This window comes from Scyliorhinus canicula, chromosome 21 (assembly GCF_902713615.1).
Source record: "Scyliorhinus canicula chromosome 21, sScyCan1.1, whole genome shotgun sequence".
Lineage (NCBI taxonomy): Eukaryota > Metazoa > Chordata > Chondrichthyes > Carcharhiniformes > Scyliorhinidae > Scyliorhinus > Scyliorhinus canicula.
The window spans coordinates 23,418,342-23,438,830 of NC_052166.1; the positions used below are offsets into that span (position 1 = coordinate 23,418,342).

Here is a 20,489-nt window from a genome sequence, read left to right on the forward strand (position 1 = left end):
TTTCACCGCAAAGACAACCGCCAGCCCTCCTTCTCGATCTGCGCGTACTTTTTTTCTGCTGCAGTCAGTGTGCGGGAGGCGAAAGCTATCGGCCGCTCGGCCCCGTTCTCCATCTTGTGGGACAGAACAGCCCCAATATCATACGGGGATGCATGACATGTGATGAGCAAAGGCTTTCCAGGATCATAGTGGGTTAGTAACCCAGACGACGACAATTGTTGTTTTACCCGCCGGAAAGCGGTTTCCTGCGGCTGACCCCAAACCCAGGTGTGATTCTTCTATAGCAGAAGGTGCAACGGGGCCAGCGTAGTTGCCAGATTGGGGAGGAACATTCCGTAATAGTTTACGAGGCTGAGAAACGAAACGAACGTGTCAGTCGGGGCGGGGGCCTGTTGAATCGCACGCACCTTCTCTGCGACGGGGTGCAAACCTTCGCGGTCCACCCGATAATCCAGGTAGACTACTTCCTTCGCCTGAAAAACGCACTTTGTGCGACGTAAACGAACTCCAGCCTCCGAAAAGCGTCTAAGGACAGCCTCCAAATTTTCCAGATGTTCCTGCTCCGACGTCCCTGTGATGAAAACGTCAAAGTAGACAACAACAGGCGGTAAACCTCTCAAAATTCCCTCCACAACGCGTTGAAAAATAGTGCAGGCAGAGGATACTCCAAAGGGCAAACGTGTATATTCATACAGGCCCCGGTGTGTATTAATCGTTACATATGGCCGGGAGGCAGGGTCCAGCTCTAACTGCAGGTAGGCATGACTCATATCTAATTTTGTGAACGAGAGTCCGCCTGCAAGCTTCGCGTTGAGATCCTCTATGCGGGGCATTGGGTATCGGTCGAGTCGGGAAGCCGTATTCACTGTATGTTTATAGTCGCCGCACAAGCGAACTGTGGCATCTGGCTTCATTACAGGTACAATTGGTGCTGCCCAGTCAGCAAAACGGACGGGTCTGATGATACCCAAAGTCTCCAAACGAGTGAGTTCCCTTTCTACCTTCTCGAGCAAGGCGTAAGGCACTGGGCGCGCCCGGAAATAGCGCGGCGTGGCTCCTGGTTCGACTTGGATACGGGCTACAGCCCCTTTTATTTTCCCCAAACCGGGCTGGAATACATCTGGCTTTCGTCCTAGCACCTCAGTCAACCCTCCAGAAACTGTTTGGAGGATGTGCTGCCACTGCTACCGCAAATGGCGCAACCAGTCCCGACCCAACAAGCTGGGCCCATGGCCGCGCACCACAGTAAGTGGGAAACGCCCCTCCTGGCGTCCATAAACAACAGGGGTCATCGTAGTTCCTGCAATGTCAAATGGTTCCCCCGTGTAGGTGACCAACCTGGCCTGTATGTCGGATAATGTAAGGGTCTGTATACCCTGCTTGATGCGGTCGAATGTCCTCTGGGCGATCACGGAGACCGCTGCGCCAGTGTCCAACTCCATCTCAAGCGGGTGACCATTGACCCGTACTGACACTTTAATAGGGGCCACACGGGGAGCTGCCACACAATGCAGCTGCAGGCAGTCATCCTCCGTCGCCACGTCCTCGGGAGTAGTCGCCGCAGGTTCATCGAAATGAAAGGTACGGCACCTGGGCTGGCCCCAGTTTCGGTCGGAATGACGGCGCCTCTGGCGCCCACAGGACCGGTATCCGTGATGGGATCGGCGCCTACAAGTCTGACACGGACATGGCTCCTCATCCATTGGTTCTGGAGAAGGCTCCCTTCGGGGAGGAATGTCTGATGGCCACTGGCATCGATCTGGACGTTGCCTTGCCCAAGGTACTGCAGGGGTGCAGGGGGACGCTTTCGGATGGAAGAGGTTGCGCCCCAAGGAATGCATCTCCATTCCCTGTAGCTCCTGCACTCCTCGTTCTGTGCTCTCGGGACAATACTATTTGAATGGCCTGCTGAAAAGTCAATGTTCGCTCAGCTAACAACTTTCTCTGGGTGGCCGCATTGTTAATACCACAAACCAAACGGTCGCGTAACATTTCTGATAAGGTCTCACCATTGTCACAGTATTTCGCAATCCTGCGTAGCCTGAATAGAAAGTCGGCAACGGATTCTCCTGGGGTTCTCTCAGCGGTATTAAACCAGTAACGTTGGACTATCGTGGATAGGGTTGGATTAAAATGTTGCCCCACTAAGTTCACAAGTTCATCAAATATTTTGGTGTCCGGCGCAGCTGGGTACGTAAGGCTCCTAATCACCCCAAATGTATGCGGGCCGCAGGCAGTGAGCAATATGACCACCTGCCACTCGTTTACGGTGATATTGTTTGCCCGGAAATAGTAACGCATCTGTTGTGCGTACTGGTTCCAGCTTTCCAGCGCAGCATCAAAAACATCCAAACGTCCAGACAGAGGCATGATGTAATAGAAAACAACTTCCAACCTGTATCCAACAAAAATCCAGGGAGGTGGCTTCAGCAGTGTAGACAGCTATCCACTTTAACCCTCGTCGCCAGTTTTGTGAGGGCCACAAAGAATCCAGCACAAGTCTTCAGGATACAAAGAAATAACATTTATTTAAAATAACATATAATATATATATATATATACATATATAACAACAGCAACTTTCCTTGCTGCTTGCTGCTCACTCCTCTCTCTCTCTGCTGGTTCCAAACTGGCCAGCTCTATTTATGCAGGGAGTCTGCTAATGATTTCTCCGCCCCCCTCATTGGGGAAGCTCATACTCCCACAGGATTGTGGGATTGTCATTAGTCCTCAACCAATGGTAAGCAGGCAGGTTATAACAGAAAGGAAGCTCATAATTAAGGCCAAGAAAATGAAGGTGCATTTTCCTGATTCTCCTTTTAGAAGTTGAAGTGAACCTGTGTATATTGAACAAATATAAACGTAATATGTTGTTTTGTTGTAAACTTAGAAGAGAGATTCATTTCATCAGCAGTTCCTCAACCATGATCTGTAATCTTTAATAGGAAAATGCATTCCTCTTTTTGTTCCATGAAGTGCTAAATGAAACAACCACTTGGAAGCATTGAGCCCCAGGGCGACTTTAGGAGTGTACATTTTCAACTTCAAGTCTCCAGAGGCAAGATCCCCAATGAAAAATGATTTCTTTTTCCTCTTGCTAATCCCCTGAATATTGGTATATAGGACTATTATTTCTTGTGATGCCAGTTATGCTTTTATAGAATTGTAGCAACTTGCAGTTCAGAGGGAGGCTATTCGACCCATTTTGCCTGTGCTAGTTTTTTGAAAGAGCAGTCACATCTCTGCTTCCTGCCTGGAACTCTGCAACCTCCTCATCTTCAAGTACCTGTTCAATTCCCTTTTAAAATGATTGATGGAATCATCTTCTCCCACCTTTTTAATTCCCTCCTGTTCCTTTACACAATCTTCCCGGGTATTAAATGAACATTTGTCAGAGGCATCGTTTCTCTCTTTAATTTTAACTTTTATTTACCTTGTCATCCAGGGTGCAGTAACTTTGGCTGCTCAAACTTTCCCCGTCAGAGGAACTTTGTCAGTTTGTACATGAACAATCTCTTCCTTGGATTTTGCACGTTGCTCCGTTAAAGCTTTGCTCTGAAACTGCCTTCTCCAATCTAACTGTGCCTGGTCCATTTTAAAATCATTGACGTCAGCTCTTCCATAGTTGAGCATTTTTACATTTGATACTTTCTCTTCCACAGTTAATGTATTTTGTGGTCACTGTTGGCTGGATGATCTCCTCCTGGAACATAATCCATTTGCCCGACTTAATGTCCCAAAACCAAATCTAACACTGCTTCCATCCTTCCTTCCTCCCTTCAACTAAAAGCTTTTTTTATCATCCACCTGGGCTTTGTGCTCAAGTCATCATAGAAACCATGCAATATAAAATATCAAGAGTAGTGTTTGACAAGTCTTATTGTAATATGGTGTCTGCATGTTTCAGCGACAGCGCACTTACATCGGAGCTAGAAGGTTGGGCATTCAAGCCTAAGCATTGGATACTTAATGTCAACTACCTACAGCGCAGTACAGGGGCTGGTTTAGCACACTTGGCTAAATCGCTGGCTTTTAAAGCAGACCAAGCAGGCCAGCAGCACGGTTCAATTCCCGTACCAGCCTCCCCGAACAGGCGCCGGAATGTGGCGACTAGGGGCTTTTCACAGTAACTTCATTTGAAGCCTACTCGTGACAATAAGCAATTTTCATTTCATTTCATTTCATTTTCATTTCAAGATGCTATTTTTCAGATGAGACATTGAACAGAGATTCCTTCTGCCTGTTCTGGTTGGAATGCAAGTTCCCTGGTACCGTTTGAAGACCAGCAAAGGAGTTTTCTCATTTTGTTACAACCATTTGTCCTTAACTCATGTCATTGAAACAGATTAATTGGTCATTTATCTCTCTGCTCTTTTTGGAACATCACTGTGCACCAGTTGACTGCCATATTTACATAGTAAAATTAAAATGATTACACTCCATAAAGTAATTCAATTTCTGTGAAAAGCTGAGTGTTCTGTTAGGGCAACTGGTGCTCTGTAAGGGCAAGTTGTTGTCTCTATTATCAAGGTACATTATAGTGCATTATAGCTTCTCTATTCTCGTGTTAACTCTTCAATAAAAGCTTGTCCCTCACATTAGTGTAGCTTGAAATATTTTTAGGAGGCACACGAATGGGACGAACACAATGTGTTATAGAAATGGGTGTCAAATGTAGCTATATTTCAGAATATTTATTCAGCACGGCTGTTGAAGTACAAATGAGAGCATTGGGACTTTTGAAGAAGCTAGTTCTTTTGAGTGCAGGTAACTTCATCTTCTGTCCCCCAGTAAATAGTATGACTGTAACTCACTTATACCAGGGCTTTGACAATCAGTTGCACAGCTAACTGAGTTGAGCGAATGAATGTACTACAGCCAAAGATGTTCTTCCTCTGCACTAGGTTCTCCGAAGAACCTTTTTATTTTTAATTTGGTCTAAAAATGCAGCAACCTTCAGAGCTTAAAGCTTTGGATTTAATTATTTTGTCTGTGCTCTTGTGTCTTATTAGGGTTCACCCTGGGATCAGTTGTGAAGGATCAGGATGAACTTCAGAACTTCTTGACACACAACCTGTCCATGTCCAATGAAACAGCTGGCCTCCTACTGGGATCAAGTGTCAATTTGAAGGAGGTAAGAGAAATAGGAATGAAAACGTTCAGTTGACCAGATGAATCCCAACACCAGTACCCGTTTGGAAGTTTATGGAACGAGCCAAGTGTATGGACAGGTATGCGTCAGGTACGCTGTCACATGGAGTCAATGACTGTAAGCAACAAAAGTTGGAGCATCGAAGTTTCAATTGTAGCGTTTCTCTCCTGATCCTCTTGTGCACTTGAATTAACCTATTTTACTGGGAGATCCAAAGATGCCTTTACGACTGAGACGAGAATTCATAAATCTTCATGCGGGTGTTTTAGCGACAAGGGATTGTTTAGGGGAAAGCACAGAATGCCAAGCAAACCAATTGTAAGCAAATGTTTATTTTTCTTGAGTTGCAGTTGTCATGTGAGAGTACCTTTAAGAAATGGGTGTTCTAAATGGGTGCATATATAAATATCTGCAGTGAGAGTACCTTTAAGAAATGAGTGTTTACTACTGCAGTGATGTCAGAGAGTGGGTGGAGCTGGGCTGTCTGTCAGCTTTTTACTTTTGTTTTTGAGAAGGCTGCAGGGTGTGTTTTAGTTTTGTTTTTAGTATTGGAGCTGAAGCCAGACAGAGCAGGTGAACTGCTGTTCTCTCTGCCATCAAAAGACTATCTCTTGATCATTTGGTGAATTCAGAATTATAAATGTTTTCAGTAGTGACTTTAACCTGATGTGCTTCTGATAAAGGTTTTGTTTTTAATTCGTATGAATGTCAGAAAGGAAAGCTTAAAGGTTTACTTAGTGTTGTAGTCTTTGGGGGTTGTATTTGAATTAAGATATTCACTGTATGTTTTAAAAAGGTTAACTTGAGTTCATAGAATAAGCATTGTTTTGCTTTAAAAAATACTTTTCCATTTTTGCTGTACTAAACCTGTCGAGTGGGCCGTGTGCTCCCCAAACCACAATCTATTAAAAGTTGTGGGTCAGGTGAACTCCATGAAACACTTTGGGGTTCTCTAATCCCCGGCCCATAACACAGTATTCTTCATTGCTTGAGGGGGTCTAAAATGGAAGAGATAGGAGATTGATTTAAACCCTTTCAACCAATTCTGCCAAAGCTGCTGCTGTGATTGGAATTGGGAAAGCGTGAAATAAAATGTCAGAATGACCATCTTTTTGCTATCTTCACTGCAGGCTGCAATTGAATTATTTGTGTGCGGAGAAGTTGGGGTATGTGGCTTTTAGCTGCTCATGTGCAGGGGCATTGTACCTAACCTTCAAACATAGTCCTTTAGGCAGAATAAAACATGCTGAACCTCATTTATAATATGGATTATTTTCCTGTTGAAGAGAAGCTTTTGCTGATTTTTAGTTTTGCAGTCTGCCCTCCTGCAAGCGACAAGTATTTCCTGCCCACCACGTTGGCCTGTTTCATTGTATGTCATGATTGCAATTGATTTTGGGGTATTGAATGAACTACGAGGGGCCTCTTGTTTATCTAAGCAAGTATGGGTAGATCTCGACTGCGTGATAGTGCAAATGGGTGATAGTGTAAATCACATACCACAAAAAGCAAAGGACATACTACAGAGCCCCGCAGAACCCCACTGGGAATAGCCTACTGCTCACAAAGACCATCGACCATTGCTCTATGCTTTCTAACTGTAATGGGCCAGGGTTTAGAAACTCCAATGTATATTATGGCGTCCACCTGACCTATACCGTTTTGTTGAATTTGGCTAGGATGAGCCCAAGAGCCTTCACTTGAGGTGTGATTCACCAGTCTTCCGAGACACCTTAATCAAAATAAGCTTTATTCTTAAGAACTTAGTTAACATTTATACAAACACACAGCAAGAATTCTTATCAATTATAAATGTAAAGACACTCCACAGCTTAATAAATTCCCCCGTAACTGTTCCAATTCAAAAGCAAAATCTCATAAACCAAAACCCCCTTTTAAAGGGCGTGGCCCGGTACTCTGTACTCTCACTTGAACAAGACTGGCTTTTCCTGAGATTCTGACCCCGTCTTACCAGCAAGCTTAAACCCTTCTGGAAAGCTAACTATAACTAAAGCAACCACCAAGGTGATTTTTACTGGAGCAGATATTTGAAATGAAAATAGAGAGACAGGCCAACACTTCTGTTCTCTGTCTGAGTCCACAGCAGCCACATGTGAAAACGAAACCAAAAACAACTCGCGCAGCCACAGCCCAGCTCCACCCACTCAATGACATCACTGAAGCCATGTCATAAGACAAAAGCCTTTCTTAAAGGGACATTCACATGACACTAACACTGAACCATTTTTGGATCCAACTTGCTACCTTCCCTTCAATTGCATGTGCTGTTACTTTTCTGACCTGTCTCTCTTGCCAATGCACTTGCTTGAATCCATGTAGACTATATCAAACACACTACCCTCATTCCTGTTCCTCATTAATTCCTTTCAATCAAGTAAGCCAGGCATTACCTTTCCTTAAGAAATTCATGCTGACTGTCCTTGATTAATCCATGTTTTCCTAAACAAAGATTTATTCTACTCCTCAGAATTTTTCGATAACTTACAACAACTGAGGTTTGGCTGATTGGCCTGTACTTACTCAGCCTGTTGCGTTCTCCCTTTGAAGCAATACAGATGGGTTTAATTTAAGTTGGTTTACTTGAACTTGGTGTTTCTGGTGTCATGTTTTCAATCCTTTGTCCTGTTTTGAACATAGAACTGGTTGTTCTTTATATGCAAGTGCCTGATCTTAGATAAGCGATAAATTATAGATTAGAGTCTCTAGGTTTTAACATTCGCACATCTAAAGCTAGGTATGATCTGCACAAATTTTTTTTCTTACTTATTTAACTGTTCATTAGCTTGGATTTATATGTATAATAATATAATCTTTATTGTCACAAGTAGGCTTACATTAACACTGCAATGAAGTTACTGTGAAAAGCCCTTGTCGCCACATTCCGGCGCCTGTTCAGGTACACAGAGGGAGACTTCAGAATGTCCAATTCACCTAACAAGCACGTCTTGCGGCACTTGTGGGAGGAAACCGGAGCACCCATGCAGACACAGGGACAATATGCAGACTCCGCACAGTGACCCAAGTCGGGAATCAAACCTGGGATCCTGACGTTGTGAAGCAGCAGTGCTAATCACTGTGCCACCGTTATGCCCATGTAATTAATTTGCAAGGATTTTTTGAACCATCATCAGGACTTGACCACTCGTTTAGAATCACAGAATCACTACAGTTCAGAAGGAGGCCATTCAACCCAGTGAGTCTGCAGTGACCCTCTGAAAGATATTACAATCCCAGACCAGACCTCAACAGTGGCTACGTTACTGGACTTAACCCCCCAAATTCTATTTTATTTTATAAGGCTGTGCGGAAAGAATACTTTGCTTCAGGAGTGATTACTCAAAGTAACATGGATTTGGTATTTTAAAACAAAACTTTGTCATTAACACAATATTAGCTCACTGGGCTAAATCGCTGGCTTTGAAAGCAGACCAAGGCAAGCCAGCAGCACGGTTCGATTCCCGTAACAGCCTCACCGAACAGGCGCCGGAATGTGGCGACTAGGGGCTTTTCACAGTAACTTCATTTGAAGCCTACTCGTGACAATAAGCAATTTTCATTTCATTAAACTCTTTAACATTACAAACTAGAAAATAGTTTACAATTGTTCCTTAAACATACTGCTCAATACAGTAAATGCAATACCTTAATTACTTTCTATGTTCCCAATTAAACACCAAGAAAGAAAAAAAAAATACATCTAATCCATTCTACATCCCAATGGCACAGATAAATAATTACTTTCTAAAACAGATTTGGTTCCTGTTAAAGCTCCTGCAGACTCTGGCTGGATGTCTTCATAAAGCTGTTTCAACTATTTTATTTCAGCTTCTTCCTTGTCCTCAGACAAGCCTGCACTGCTTAAAGTACTATTGCTCTTTTTTAATTATCCTACTGAAGGAACAAAGTACTTTATTTGTAGTCTAAATGGTAGCCAGATCAAGACTCAAAAGCCTACTCAAAATGTCTGAATACCTTAGCTCCACCCAGTAATGACACCATCTCCCCAAGCTGAAACAAATTAACTGCCCAGGCTGAAACACAACTCCCCAGGGTTTCCCCGTAATCAAACAACAGTGCATTAGCCTAGCCTTTTGCTCTGGTCAATTTCACCTTTGCTCCAAAAACTGTTCTGGTTTTGCAAAACAAGATTATTTTAAAAACTTGACCAATGCAGTCAAACACACTCCAACCCAGGCTTTCAACCCTTAAAACACCAATGTTTAGAATCCAATATATCTAAAATCTTGCATTCATCAGAAAAGGCACCCTACCTCGGCCCACTCCCCTGCCCTATTCCCGTCAGCCCACCTAACCTTGAGACACTAAGGGACAATTTTAGCATGACCAATCCGCCTAATCTGTACACCTTGGGAGGTAACCAGAGGAAACCCATGCAGAGACCGGGAGAACGTACAAACTACACACAGTCACCCAAGGTCGGAATTGAACCCGGGTCCCTGACGATGCAAGGCAGCAGTGCTAACCACCGTGCCACCAGCATTCAGTTTTATTACCAGTTGTCACTTTGTACTCGCCGGCTCCAGAATACAGGTTTTTGTCCAGGAAGTTTCTGGATCTCTCTCTCAGCTCTATTCGCATCTCCGCACCCATTGTGGGTTTAAATGGGGAGTGGTTGTAACATTCTCATGCTGTTGTGTCTGTAAATGTTTTTCCACCTAACATGATGTGACCATCACCAAAGTCCTTTGTGTCAGTTCTAACAGCAGTCCTTAACATTCATCACGCGGTATTTCATAAGGCCCATTGTACTCGCATTGGGTTCCGTTCTTATCCATGTTTTCACGTTTCCTTTTGCTCCTGGCTGATACACTCCGACCTTGCACCCTCGATTCCTGAGCTCATTTAAAAAGCCTGCTGCCGGTATCCTAACTCTCATCAAATCCCATTCACTCATCACTCTCATGATCGCTGACTTATATTGGCTCCTGGTTCAAGCAATGTATTAAAATTGCCTTTGTGTTCAGATCCCTCCATTATACCTCCGCCCCCGACACACCAACCTCAACCCTGTAACATAGGAACAGAAATAGGCCAATTAGCCCCTCGGGCCTGTTCAATCATTCAATAGGATTATTGCTGAACTGTGACTTAACTCCACACTTTCTGAACTGAAAACAAAAAGTGCTGGAAAAACACTCAGTGGATCACTGTGGGGAGCAACAGAGTTAACAGCTATTTTGATCAAACCTCAATATGGAACGTTAACCCCGTTTCCCTCCACAGTTGCTGCCTGATATGCTGAACTGGTTTTGCTATTTTTCTTTTTCTTATTATTAGTCTGATCATTGGGCCATATGCTGCCCACCTGATTACTAACTGGCCTGTCCACACAACAACCCCCCCCCCCCCCCCAACTCGCTGGTCTTGCAGTCCTGCTGCCTTGACTGCCTGCCAGTGCCCGTAACAGCTTTGCGGTAACCAGATTCGTCAGAGCTGCTTCTCTCCATCGTTATGGATCAGCCTTCGACTTAATTAATTTCCCATACGGGTTCTACTATACATTAATATTCCCAACATATAAATAGAAACCTTAAATTCATGAATTAACTGTGTATGACATCATGGCTGATCAATTAAAAGAGCCCTGAGGAATTATGCTGCTGTAATTCAACGCAATAAAAGAAAGAAATACAGTTTAATAAGTGATATTAGATGGCCCAGTGGTAAAGATACAGAAAGTAGTTGACAGAATGTGTGTCAATGTGAAAGACTTGTATTAGTGTGGTGCTCAGAACATCCAAAATGTTTTACAGCCAATGAGTTACTTTTGAAATACTCCCTGTTGCAATGTAGGAAATGTAGCAATCAATCTGCGCACAGCAAATAGCAGTGTGAAAACGACCAGCTAATCCACTGTAGCGATGTTGGCCGAGGGCTAAATATTGGTTCAAACATCAGGGAGAATTTCCCTGCTCTTCATTGAAAGATAGTACAAGGTGCAGGAGAGGAGATCTGAAGCTTTGCACATCTTCTGCAAACGAACACAGCTGAAGCACCTCATGTGAATCAGCGGATCAGTCACAGCTGAACAGTTGCCATAGTGCAAAAAGGATGATGGGGGAAATCATAAAAAGCCATCATTAGTTCCCACAAGCGAGGACTATGACTAGGTGTGATGAATCAGCCTTAAATATTCACTTCATCCAAAGATGTGTGATTTCTTCCTCTTTGTGCTTGTTGCCATTTGTTTCTTGAAGAAAAGTAGTTGTGGCCTGTGGCTAAATCGTCTGGGCCTTGATTTCCAGTTTGCAAGGCCGAAATAACTATTTTATTTAATGACCCTATGTTCCTGGAATTTGAGCCCGGTGTTACAGCTGCAATGGGTGACGCTAAAATTTGGCATAGTAAAACTAAAATAAATGTACAAGAAAAGACCGCAGGGCTCAAATATAACAGTAATTTAAATTTTTTAACAGCTCGTGCTCAGCTTCTGATACTGATATGGAGCCCACATCATCAGAAATCATGCACGGTCTGTTCATTGCAATGTAGATAATGATTCTTTGCTCTTGCAATGCTGAGGGAGGGGGGGGGGGGGGGGCGCGTGTCAAAGATCAGGCAAGAGTGTGGAGACATTTCACACCATTAATATCAATGAATGAAGCGAGGTGAAACTGATTTAAAAGATTGTGTATTTCACAGTCTGAAATGCTACAGTAAGGAATATATCCTCTGTTACTGTGAGATGGAAAGCTGCTCTGTTATTTAACCAGCTTCATCAAGAAAATATTGTCATTTTGATGCTGTCCAGATTGGTTGAGTGTATTTGCATTTTCCCAACTGCATTGTTAATCATTTAATGTGTGATGCAGTGTGCATTTGTGGAACTATTGGGGGAACGTGTTTGAGTGGTTGGCTCCACATGTGGCTTGTTGAATGTTCTGGCGAGTACGGTGATTCTGGTTTCACAGCCAGTACATTTTTATAATACCATCGCTACATGAAAGAGACATCACTAAAGTATTGAGGTTTCTTGGGAAAGTATGTTGGCAATTTTGGGGAAATCGAAGTGTGACCTCAGCTTGCTGAGGAAACAGAGGTCGATTTAATCCATAAGTAAAACATGCAGAGCTGTCAGAAATCACGTTTCGACAAGAGGTCGAAGCAAGCAGGCTGCAGAGAGCTGTGTGGTTTGTTCTCACTGGAACAAAGGAGGTTGACGGGCGACCTGATGGAGGTCTACAAAATTATGAGGGGCATAGATAGAGTGGATAGTCAGAGACTTTTTCCCAGGGTAGAGGGGTCAATTACTAGGGGCATAGGCTTAAGGTGTGAGGGCCAAGGTTTAGAGGAGATGTACGAGGTAAGTTTTTTTACACAGAGGAGAGTGGGTACCTGGAACTCACTGCCGGAGGAGGTGGTGGAAGCAGGGACGATAGTGACGTTTAAGTGGCATCTTGACAAATACGTGAATAGGATGGGAATAGAGGGATACGAACCCCGGAAGTGTAGAAGATTTTAGTTTAGATGGGCAGCATGGTCAGCGCAGGCTTGGAGGACCAAAGGGCCTGTTCCTGTGCTGTACTTTTCTTTGTTCTTTGTATGAGACTACTGAAAAGACTGAAGCCTGAAAACTTTCATGAGCCTAGCTTAGGGGTTTCTGCATGTCACAATATACACCAGTATATCATGGTGCAGACACATACTGATGGACATACACTCGGATCAATCGAACATGCACAAACACCGCAGCCAATCACCAGTTAGATAACACACACTATAAAGGCAGAGGGCATCATTTTTCCCGCTCATTCTGGATGCTGCCTCTCAGAAGCACAAGAGCTCATCAAGTTTAGTACCGACTCACACCACGTGCTGAGAGATTCAACTGGTTCGGACAGGCACAGGTCTCTCGTTAAACTAGCATTGTTTAAACCCACAGTTCTCGTATGTTTTTTATTTTATAAGTAGTTAATAAAATAGAGTTGAACCTTCTTCAGTGTTAGTGGCATATATTAGCTTTGCAACTATACATTGTCCAACACCACTGTAGATGAGTGTCCATTTTGTGATTTTACCCCCCCCCCCCCCCCCCCCGGAACCTGGATAGAGTAAAGCTGCTGTCGGATGACTAAATTCTGTGTGAAGAAAAGAAGATTAAGTCTACCTGTGGAAGCTAGAATTGTAAAGGAATTGATGGCTGAACATCTTGTCATACATGCTAAGGGGACTGCCAGTAAATCAGTGAGACATCTCTTTGTAGTATCAGTCATTTAATGTGCAATTAATAGTTATTAGTGACTACCTTTTGACTTAATTCATTTTGAATTCATGTGGGTTTGCTTTGATTGGAATGAAAAAAGATACGACAAGTGAAATTTTCTTCATCGATTTCTTCCTTGAGGTCAGTGGGTGACTTTGGCTCTTTGAGATTATCGGTCTCCATGGGGATCATAAGAAATATCATTAAATACTTCATGACACAATACTGAATGCCTGTTGAATGGCATTGATTGTTATAGATTGCTGATTGCCTGGTGGGGAGGGGAATGCCTCGTCCAATCTTTGACCCTTTGAAATTTTCGTTTTTTATTTACTTGCTTATGGGAGTTGAGATCTCCTGCCTGCATTAGCAACGTCCACCTCTCCTGATGGCACTGCCGAGGCTTCAGGGTTGCCAGCCATCGGATTGGGCCGGCAACATCAAATCCTCGCCAACCTCCTTAGTTGATGATGGGCCCGCATGCAGCCAATTCGGAGGACGTCCAGAGTAGAAATTGTCCACGGTGGTCCTACCCCAGATACCAGGGCCCCGAAGTGTGGGGGTCAAATTCAAGACCTCCAGTTTCAGGATTGGCTCTTCAGTTTATGGGACCGCTTGCAATGTTTGGGCTGTTATCAATTTTCCTTGGACGTGCCCAGGTTCAGGTGAATATTTTCACCGACTATAATACCACCCTCACCGGGTGCAGTTTCTGCTGAGAGTGAAAATATTTTGCTGTGAGAGCTTGGGAACTGTTTACTGCTGAGTTCTCCCTGATGACAGTGCTACACAGATGCTGTGGGATTGCAAGGGGATGCTTAGCAGATGTACGTCCTTGGGCTGCAGCAGCACAAGCCGGCGGTCACAGACAAATAACTTTCTATCCCTCCATCACTGGCACGGATTGCCCAGGTTCAAACATTAATTCCAGTTTTGACTCTCGCAAAATTTCCTTTGCTCCAACATTGGCTGCTGTGCTTTCAGCTGCCTAGATTCCCGGCATTGGAACTCCCCCCCCCCCCCCCCCCCCCCCCCCCCCCCCAGCTCAACCTCTCCCCCCTTTACCTCTCCACTTCACTACCCCGCTCTCTTCTTTCAAGTCACTTCTTAAAACCCATCTCCTTGACAAAGGCTATTGGTCACCTGTCCTATTCTCTCCTGGTGGGTCTCAAAGTCAATTTTTTTCCTGAAAAAACCCTTGTGAAGCACCTTTGGACATCTTGCAACACTAAAGGTGCTATATAAATATACATTATGTTAAGAACCCAGGTGCTGTTAAATGCTAGGGTATTCCAAAGCCCAGAAGGGAAACCTGGAATATCGGTTTATTTAGCAATGTAGTATAACGTGAGGAAAGATGTGAAGACCAATGAGGAAGATTCCGGTCTTGCTGTAACAAGTAAGCAAAATAAATATTTATCAAACAGTAAAACACATAAGAAATGCAACTAAAAAAACTTACACTTAACTACAATAATGGCTGCACACAATATTGTTAAATTGATCCTGTTCCAAATTCCCCCATTTTCTTAACTCCGAGCTAAAACTCTCCAAATGACATCCACTAGATTTTACACCATAAAATCCAGCAGTAGTTACCACACTCAGCACCCGTATCTCTTTTGGGAATTGCTTCTGGTTTAGAATAGCAACAACTGACGGCTCAAACCGGATTCCTCAGGCAATGGCTTGTTTGGAGTGAACGGAGCTTCTTGCTGTGTGTGTGGCTGTGATCTTTGGACTCAGCTCAGCTCACCTCAGCTCAGCTCACCTCAGCTGAGAAGGATGACATGCTGCTTTTCTTTTGATATTTTCTTATGTGGACTACTTGTCTGAGAGGTTCATTTTATTGACCTTTTTTACATGAGCTCACCCTTTTAGAATGCAAGTGTGAAATTCACCCTCATCTCTTTTGAATCTACGCTTTAACTTCTGAAATTCTATGCCCCATTGTTATCCACTTCACTTCGGTAACTATCTGTTTATTGTATTGCTAGGCTAATCTGCATATCAAAGGCTTCAGTCCGTCTGCCTCCTTAACCAATTCCCATTTATTAGATTCATTAATTTTCATTTCATCACGTTTTGACAGCTAGTATATGTTTTATTAGACTCACTTCATCGTGATACTGGAATGCAAGTTTAGGAATCTGTATTGAAATGTTAGGTACATAGAATTGTTGCTATGTGCGAAAGCAAAACACTGGGGAGACTGGAGCTCCGAAATAAAACAAAAGTGCTAGAAATACTCTGCCGGTCTGGCAGCATCTGTGGGGAAAGAAGCAGAGTTAATGTTTCGGGGTTGATATGAGTCTTCGATTCTGACGAAGACTCATATTGGACTCGGGATGTCACCTTTGTTTCTCTCTACAGATTCCGCCACACCGGCTAAGCTTTTACAGCACTTTCTGTTGGTATTTCTGATATGTTGTGTCTTCCAGTGGGGCCAGTGTAATGCAGTGCAATGTTACTGAAAGACATAAAAGAATACTATTCTGCACTGCAGAAAAGCATATGTATGCCACCCTGACTCGTTGCCATGAGAGTGTATTATTGCTGAGCTGCAAGGTGTTGAAGACTCAATGGGAAGGTCGAAATCCATTAGCAGACATCTGTTTGTTCATAGAAGCAAGATGCTGTCAAAACCATTGTCCAGTTCCATTCTCCAGAACATTATTTTTTGACCAGAGATGGCTCTGTGCATCAGAATGTTGGGGTGTGTAAAAGCTTCAATTTTCAGTTGATTTAACATCATATGGTGTGGAGAATTCTGTTTGCCCAACTTAGTGAATTGCAGGAAAATATTGAGTTCAAAACCCAGCTTCGGCTGTATAATCAATTGATAGGTTAACTGAACAGCTGAATTATACAATCCTGTATTACAAGGCCCACTACTGATGTTCTCCAATATCATTGCAATTGGATGTCTCACCAGTTGCCCCAGGGTACTACATGGAATCATCTACAAGTGGTCACCACAACTTATTGCAATCTTTGGGCATCTGACTGGATACCTTGGCTCCAGCAATGAACCTCGGAGATCACATCTTTTCAATTAAAATAAATTAAATTAGCATTTCTCATATTTATAAACAATTGTATATATACATCACATTTTTCTTACCCGCGTTAATCTACTTTATTGTGCAGAGAGGTTTATTTTATTTTTCATTTAATTGACCCTATATACATTTCGCTGCCCGCTGGGTCAATCTATAGCCGTGTCCCCCCCCCCCCCCCCCCCCCCCCCCCGACCCTTTGGCGGCTTCAGCTGTGTTTTGCTTTTATTTTCAGTGAAAGGGGCACCATCTTTTTTTATAGAAATTTAGTGTACCCAATTCATTTTTTTCCAATTAAGGGGCAATTTAGCATGACCAATCCACCTAGCCTGCACATCTTTGGGATGTGGGGGTGAATCCCATGCAAAGACGGAGAGAATGTGCAAACTCCACACGGACAGTGACCCAGAGCCGGGATCGAACCTGGGACCTCGACGCCGTGAGGCTGCAGGGCTAACCGGGCACCATCTTCTTAATGACCCTTACAAGGTCAAGAATTGAACTGACGTGACTCAGTAAATGATGTTGCTCACCTGACCCCTGTGCTTTGGGATTAGTCAATTTCATTGAAACCTGTCGGTGAAATCCACCAGCAGTTCCCTTATCCTGCGTATATGCCACCTCAGCTGTGACTGTGGTTTCACTCCAACTGATATGATGAATAAAAGTTTTAACTTTCATGTCAAAATAAGATAAGCCCTGGGCCCTTTGGTTAGACAACATGTTTGCAAGGTGTTGTTGCTTGGACTGGTATGGAGCTTAGTTCATGTTGCAATCATAGTAGAAAGAAAGTCAAGGGAAACAACAATGTGAAGTATTTCCAGTGGAGTGATTGGTGTTGAAATAGCCAAAAATGATACAGAAAGTGACGCAAGAGTCATGGTGGACTAAACATTCAATATGTCTCAACCAATGCAATGAAACAATCAATAAAACCAGTCGGATGTTGAACTACAGAACCAGTGAATGCAAGTGAGAGGACGCTACGCTCCAACACTACAGTGCTCAGGTCAGTTTGCGCCTTGAGTATCGTGTCTGATTCTGGATGATGTGAAAAGGAGGAGATGCTGAGCTCCTGGAGGCATAGAACATAACTATGATGCTGCCTCTTTGTGTCGGGGGGCTGAATTATGACAAAATACTTCAGCTTTTCAGCCGGGGAAAGAGGAATGGCTTCAAACCAGAAAAAGGTAAATTTATGAACAAAAGCAAAATGCAGCAGGTACTGGAATCACGAAGCAAAAGGAAAAAGTGCTCGAACAATACACCAGGTCGGGCAGTATCGTCAAGAAAATTAAAGTCAATTGACATTTCGGGTGTGAACCTTTCGGCAGAACCGGTGAATTAAGTTGGGCTTGAATAGCTTTCCTTCTCCACCAAGAGGATCTTTACGTCATTCATTTTTCATCGTTGTAAGTAAAATGAGCATTGACAATGCAACTAATTCACCTGATCGTCCAGTGCATTGAAATATGAGCCCGCTAACTGACTGGTCTTTGGGTGATCACTAAATGCTGTTCTTATACTATTGCCTATCAGGCTAAGGCAGGAAATGTACTTGAGATTGAAGATGATTGGGTGAGCAGACTTGTAGGCCCAAAGGACCTGCTACTGCTGCTATTTCTTACATTCTTAGATCTTTAGCTCTCTGGGAGCGCAGAGCACCAAGGCCACAGGTGCTGCTTTCCTCAGTCTTGCTTCAGTCACCAGGCAACATTGGATCAATTGGAGACCAGTGTTTGTACTGTTTCGATGGGAAATAAGCAGTGCTCATAAGGAAATGGGACCTCAATGACATTAGAGATGTAGAATACCTGTTTATCACCTGTTGGGTTCCTATGGTGGACAGCTATCTCGGTAGAATGGCTACAACACTGTTGCAGAGCAGGTTCGTGCAGCATGTTAAATGGCCCAATGAGCTAGGCTCCCTTGGCCGAAGCAACAAACCCCTGGGATCACCAACTTTTTATACCCCATACAGGGGTCAAGAGCTGAACAGATGTGACTTGAGTAAAGGGCGTTGCCCGTCTGGCTTTTGGTTTGAAGGTTGAATGGTATTTTCTTTGCAACAACAACTAATATTTATATAGCACCTTTAACATAATGAAACTTCCAAGGCTTTTCGCAGAGGCATTATAAAACAAACTATGACACTGCAGCACATATTAGGTAAGCTAACAAAAAAGCTTGGTCAAAGTGTTGTGTTTTATGGAAAGTCTTAAAAGGAGGGAAGTGGGGTCAGGGTGTGCAGAGGTGTATGAGGGAATTCGAGAGCTGGGCGCCGAGGCAATGGAGACACGGCCATCAGTGGTGGAGCACAAGAGGCCAGAATTAGAGCAGTGCAGATATTTTGGAGGGTTGGAGGAGGCAAAGATGTAGGGAGGGGCAAGCCTAAGGAAGGATTTGGAACAAGAATGAGAATTTTAAAATTAAGATGTTGCTGGGCCAGGAACCAACGCAGGTCAGTGGGCACAGTGGTGATGGGGAGACAGAGCTTGCTGTGAGGGGGGGGGGGGGGGGTGTAGCTGCAGTCCGTTGAGCATTGTTACGGAGGTGGAAATAGGCAGTCTTAGTGGTGGGACAAATATCAGGTTGGCAGCTCATCGCAGGGTTAAATGCGGCACCAAAGCTGCGAACAGTCTGGCTTAATCTCAGACTGTTGCCATGGAGAGGTATGGAATTTGTAGCTAAGGATCGGAGTTTGGATTGGGTACTGGAAGCACTGGCTCCCATCTCCCATACGTTTAATTGCGATATTTAATTACCATTTGCATGGTAGAAACCCCTGTCACTGTGCCACTCCACACACAGCCTAAAGTATATGACTTGATGCAATTCTTGAATCTACTGTAGACTTCCACATTGAAAATCCGAGGACAATTACCCTTGGGTTAATAGACCTGAAATACAGCGTAGGTAAGAAAACAAAATCCAGATGGTTCCTCTTTAAAAGCGGCTGATAGCTATCAAAGTGAGCTTGGACCACATGTTGATTGCATATTCTCAGGCTGGCAGATGAAGCAAAGTGTGACCTTGTTTACAGACAGAATGTAATCCCTTCTGTGTCTGCTAAATTATGCTAATAAAGTAAATTGACATCCTCATCCATCAGGTAATGGCCAATTGCTTGACATGACTACAAAAGCCATTGCAATCAATATTTGTTTTAGTCAAATAGCTGAGACCATTTAAGTTATTGACAGTGTGCAGCAGATTGTTCAGAGGCGCAGCCACCAGACTGCTGAGTATATATGCAGAAGACAATTGCTAAAGCATACAGTCTCCAGCAAGTACGTTGGTGCATTGAGGAGGTAATATTCATGAGCCAGTAGAAATGACACAAGACCTGGATCAAGCTTAAGTAACAAAGTGTGCAAAAAAAAAAAGGATTTGATGCATTATTTGGTCATTAAGAGCAAGGCTCCTTTTATGTTGAATCAATTCAGGAATGAGAGGTTTCAGTTCCAAGGAAAGGCTTCAGGAAATCGGACTTTTCTCAGTGACTCGGAGGGTTTGCATTTGGGGACGTGGGGGCTGCTTCACAGAATGTTGAGAAAATTGAGAAGTTTTGAAAGGGTAAATAGGGAATTGTTTTGTTCCAACTCCTTTGCGGGGCTTGGTGAAAGGAAAGAGGGTGAAGTTAGACGGTGGTTGGGATTTTCCTGTCCTTCCTGTTGGCGGGATTTTCCGGTCCCGGCGAAGGCAGACACCCTCCAGGTTCCCCAGCAGTTGCACTGGTAAACAATAGCGAACGCTGTAGACACCGGTGGGACCGGAAGATCCCACCGGCAGCCAATGTGGCGAGCTGCCTCCACCGCTGGTAAAGGCACCCGGGAGGGGTGAAAATCCTGCCCCAAGTCTTTTTCCGCTGGGGTTTACTGGAAGATAGAATTCTTTACAGGTAGCTTTTGAGATGGAGACTTTTACAGAGAGAATTTAATAGGTTTATGGAGAGGGTTGGCTGTAAAAGGTTGCAGGAAAAGGGTATTTTGTGGAATTGAAACAAATACCTACTTAAGAGCCTACAGCATGG

At 43.7% G+C, this 20,489-nt stretch overlaps 1 protein-coding gene across 3 annotated transcripts in view; it reads left to right on the forward strand.

The window, feature by feature from the left end:
- abca2 (ATP-binding cassette, sub-family A (ABC1), member 2) overlaps positions 1 to 20,489 on the forward strand; it is a 577,021-nt gene that overhangs the window by 234,671 nt on the left and 321,861 nt on the right. For all 3 annotated transcript variants that reach the window (XM_038782183.1, XM_038782184.1, XM_038782185.1), the window contains one exon: positions 5,013 to 5,134. In XM_038782183.1, coding sequence (XP_038638111.1) covers positions 5,013 to 5,134 — 122 coding nt within the window. The remainder of the gene's footprint in view (positions 1 to 5,012; positions 5,135 to 20,489) is intronic.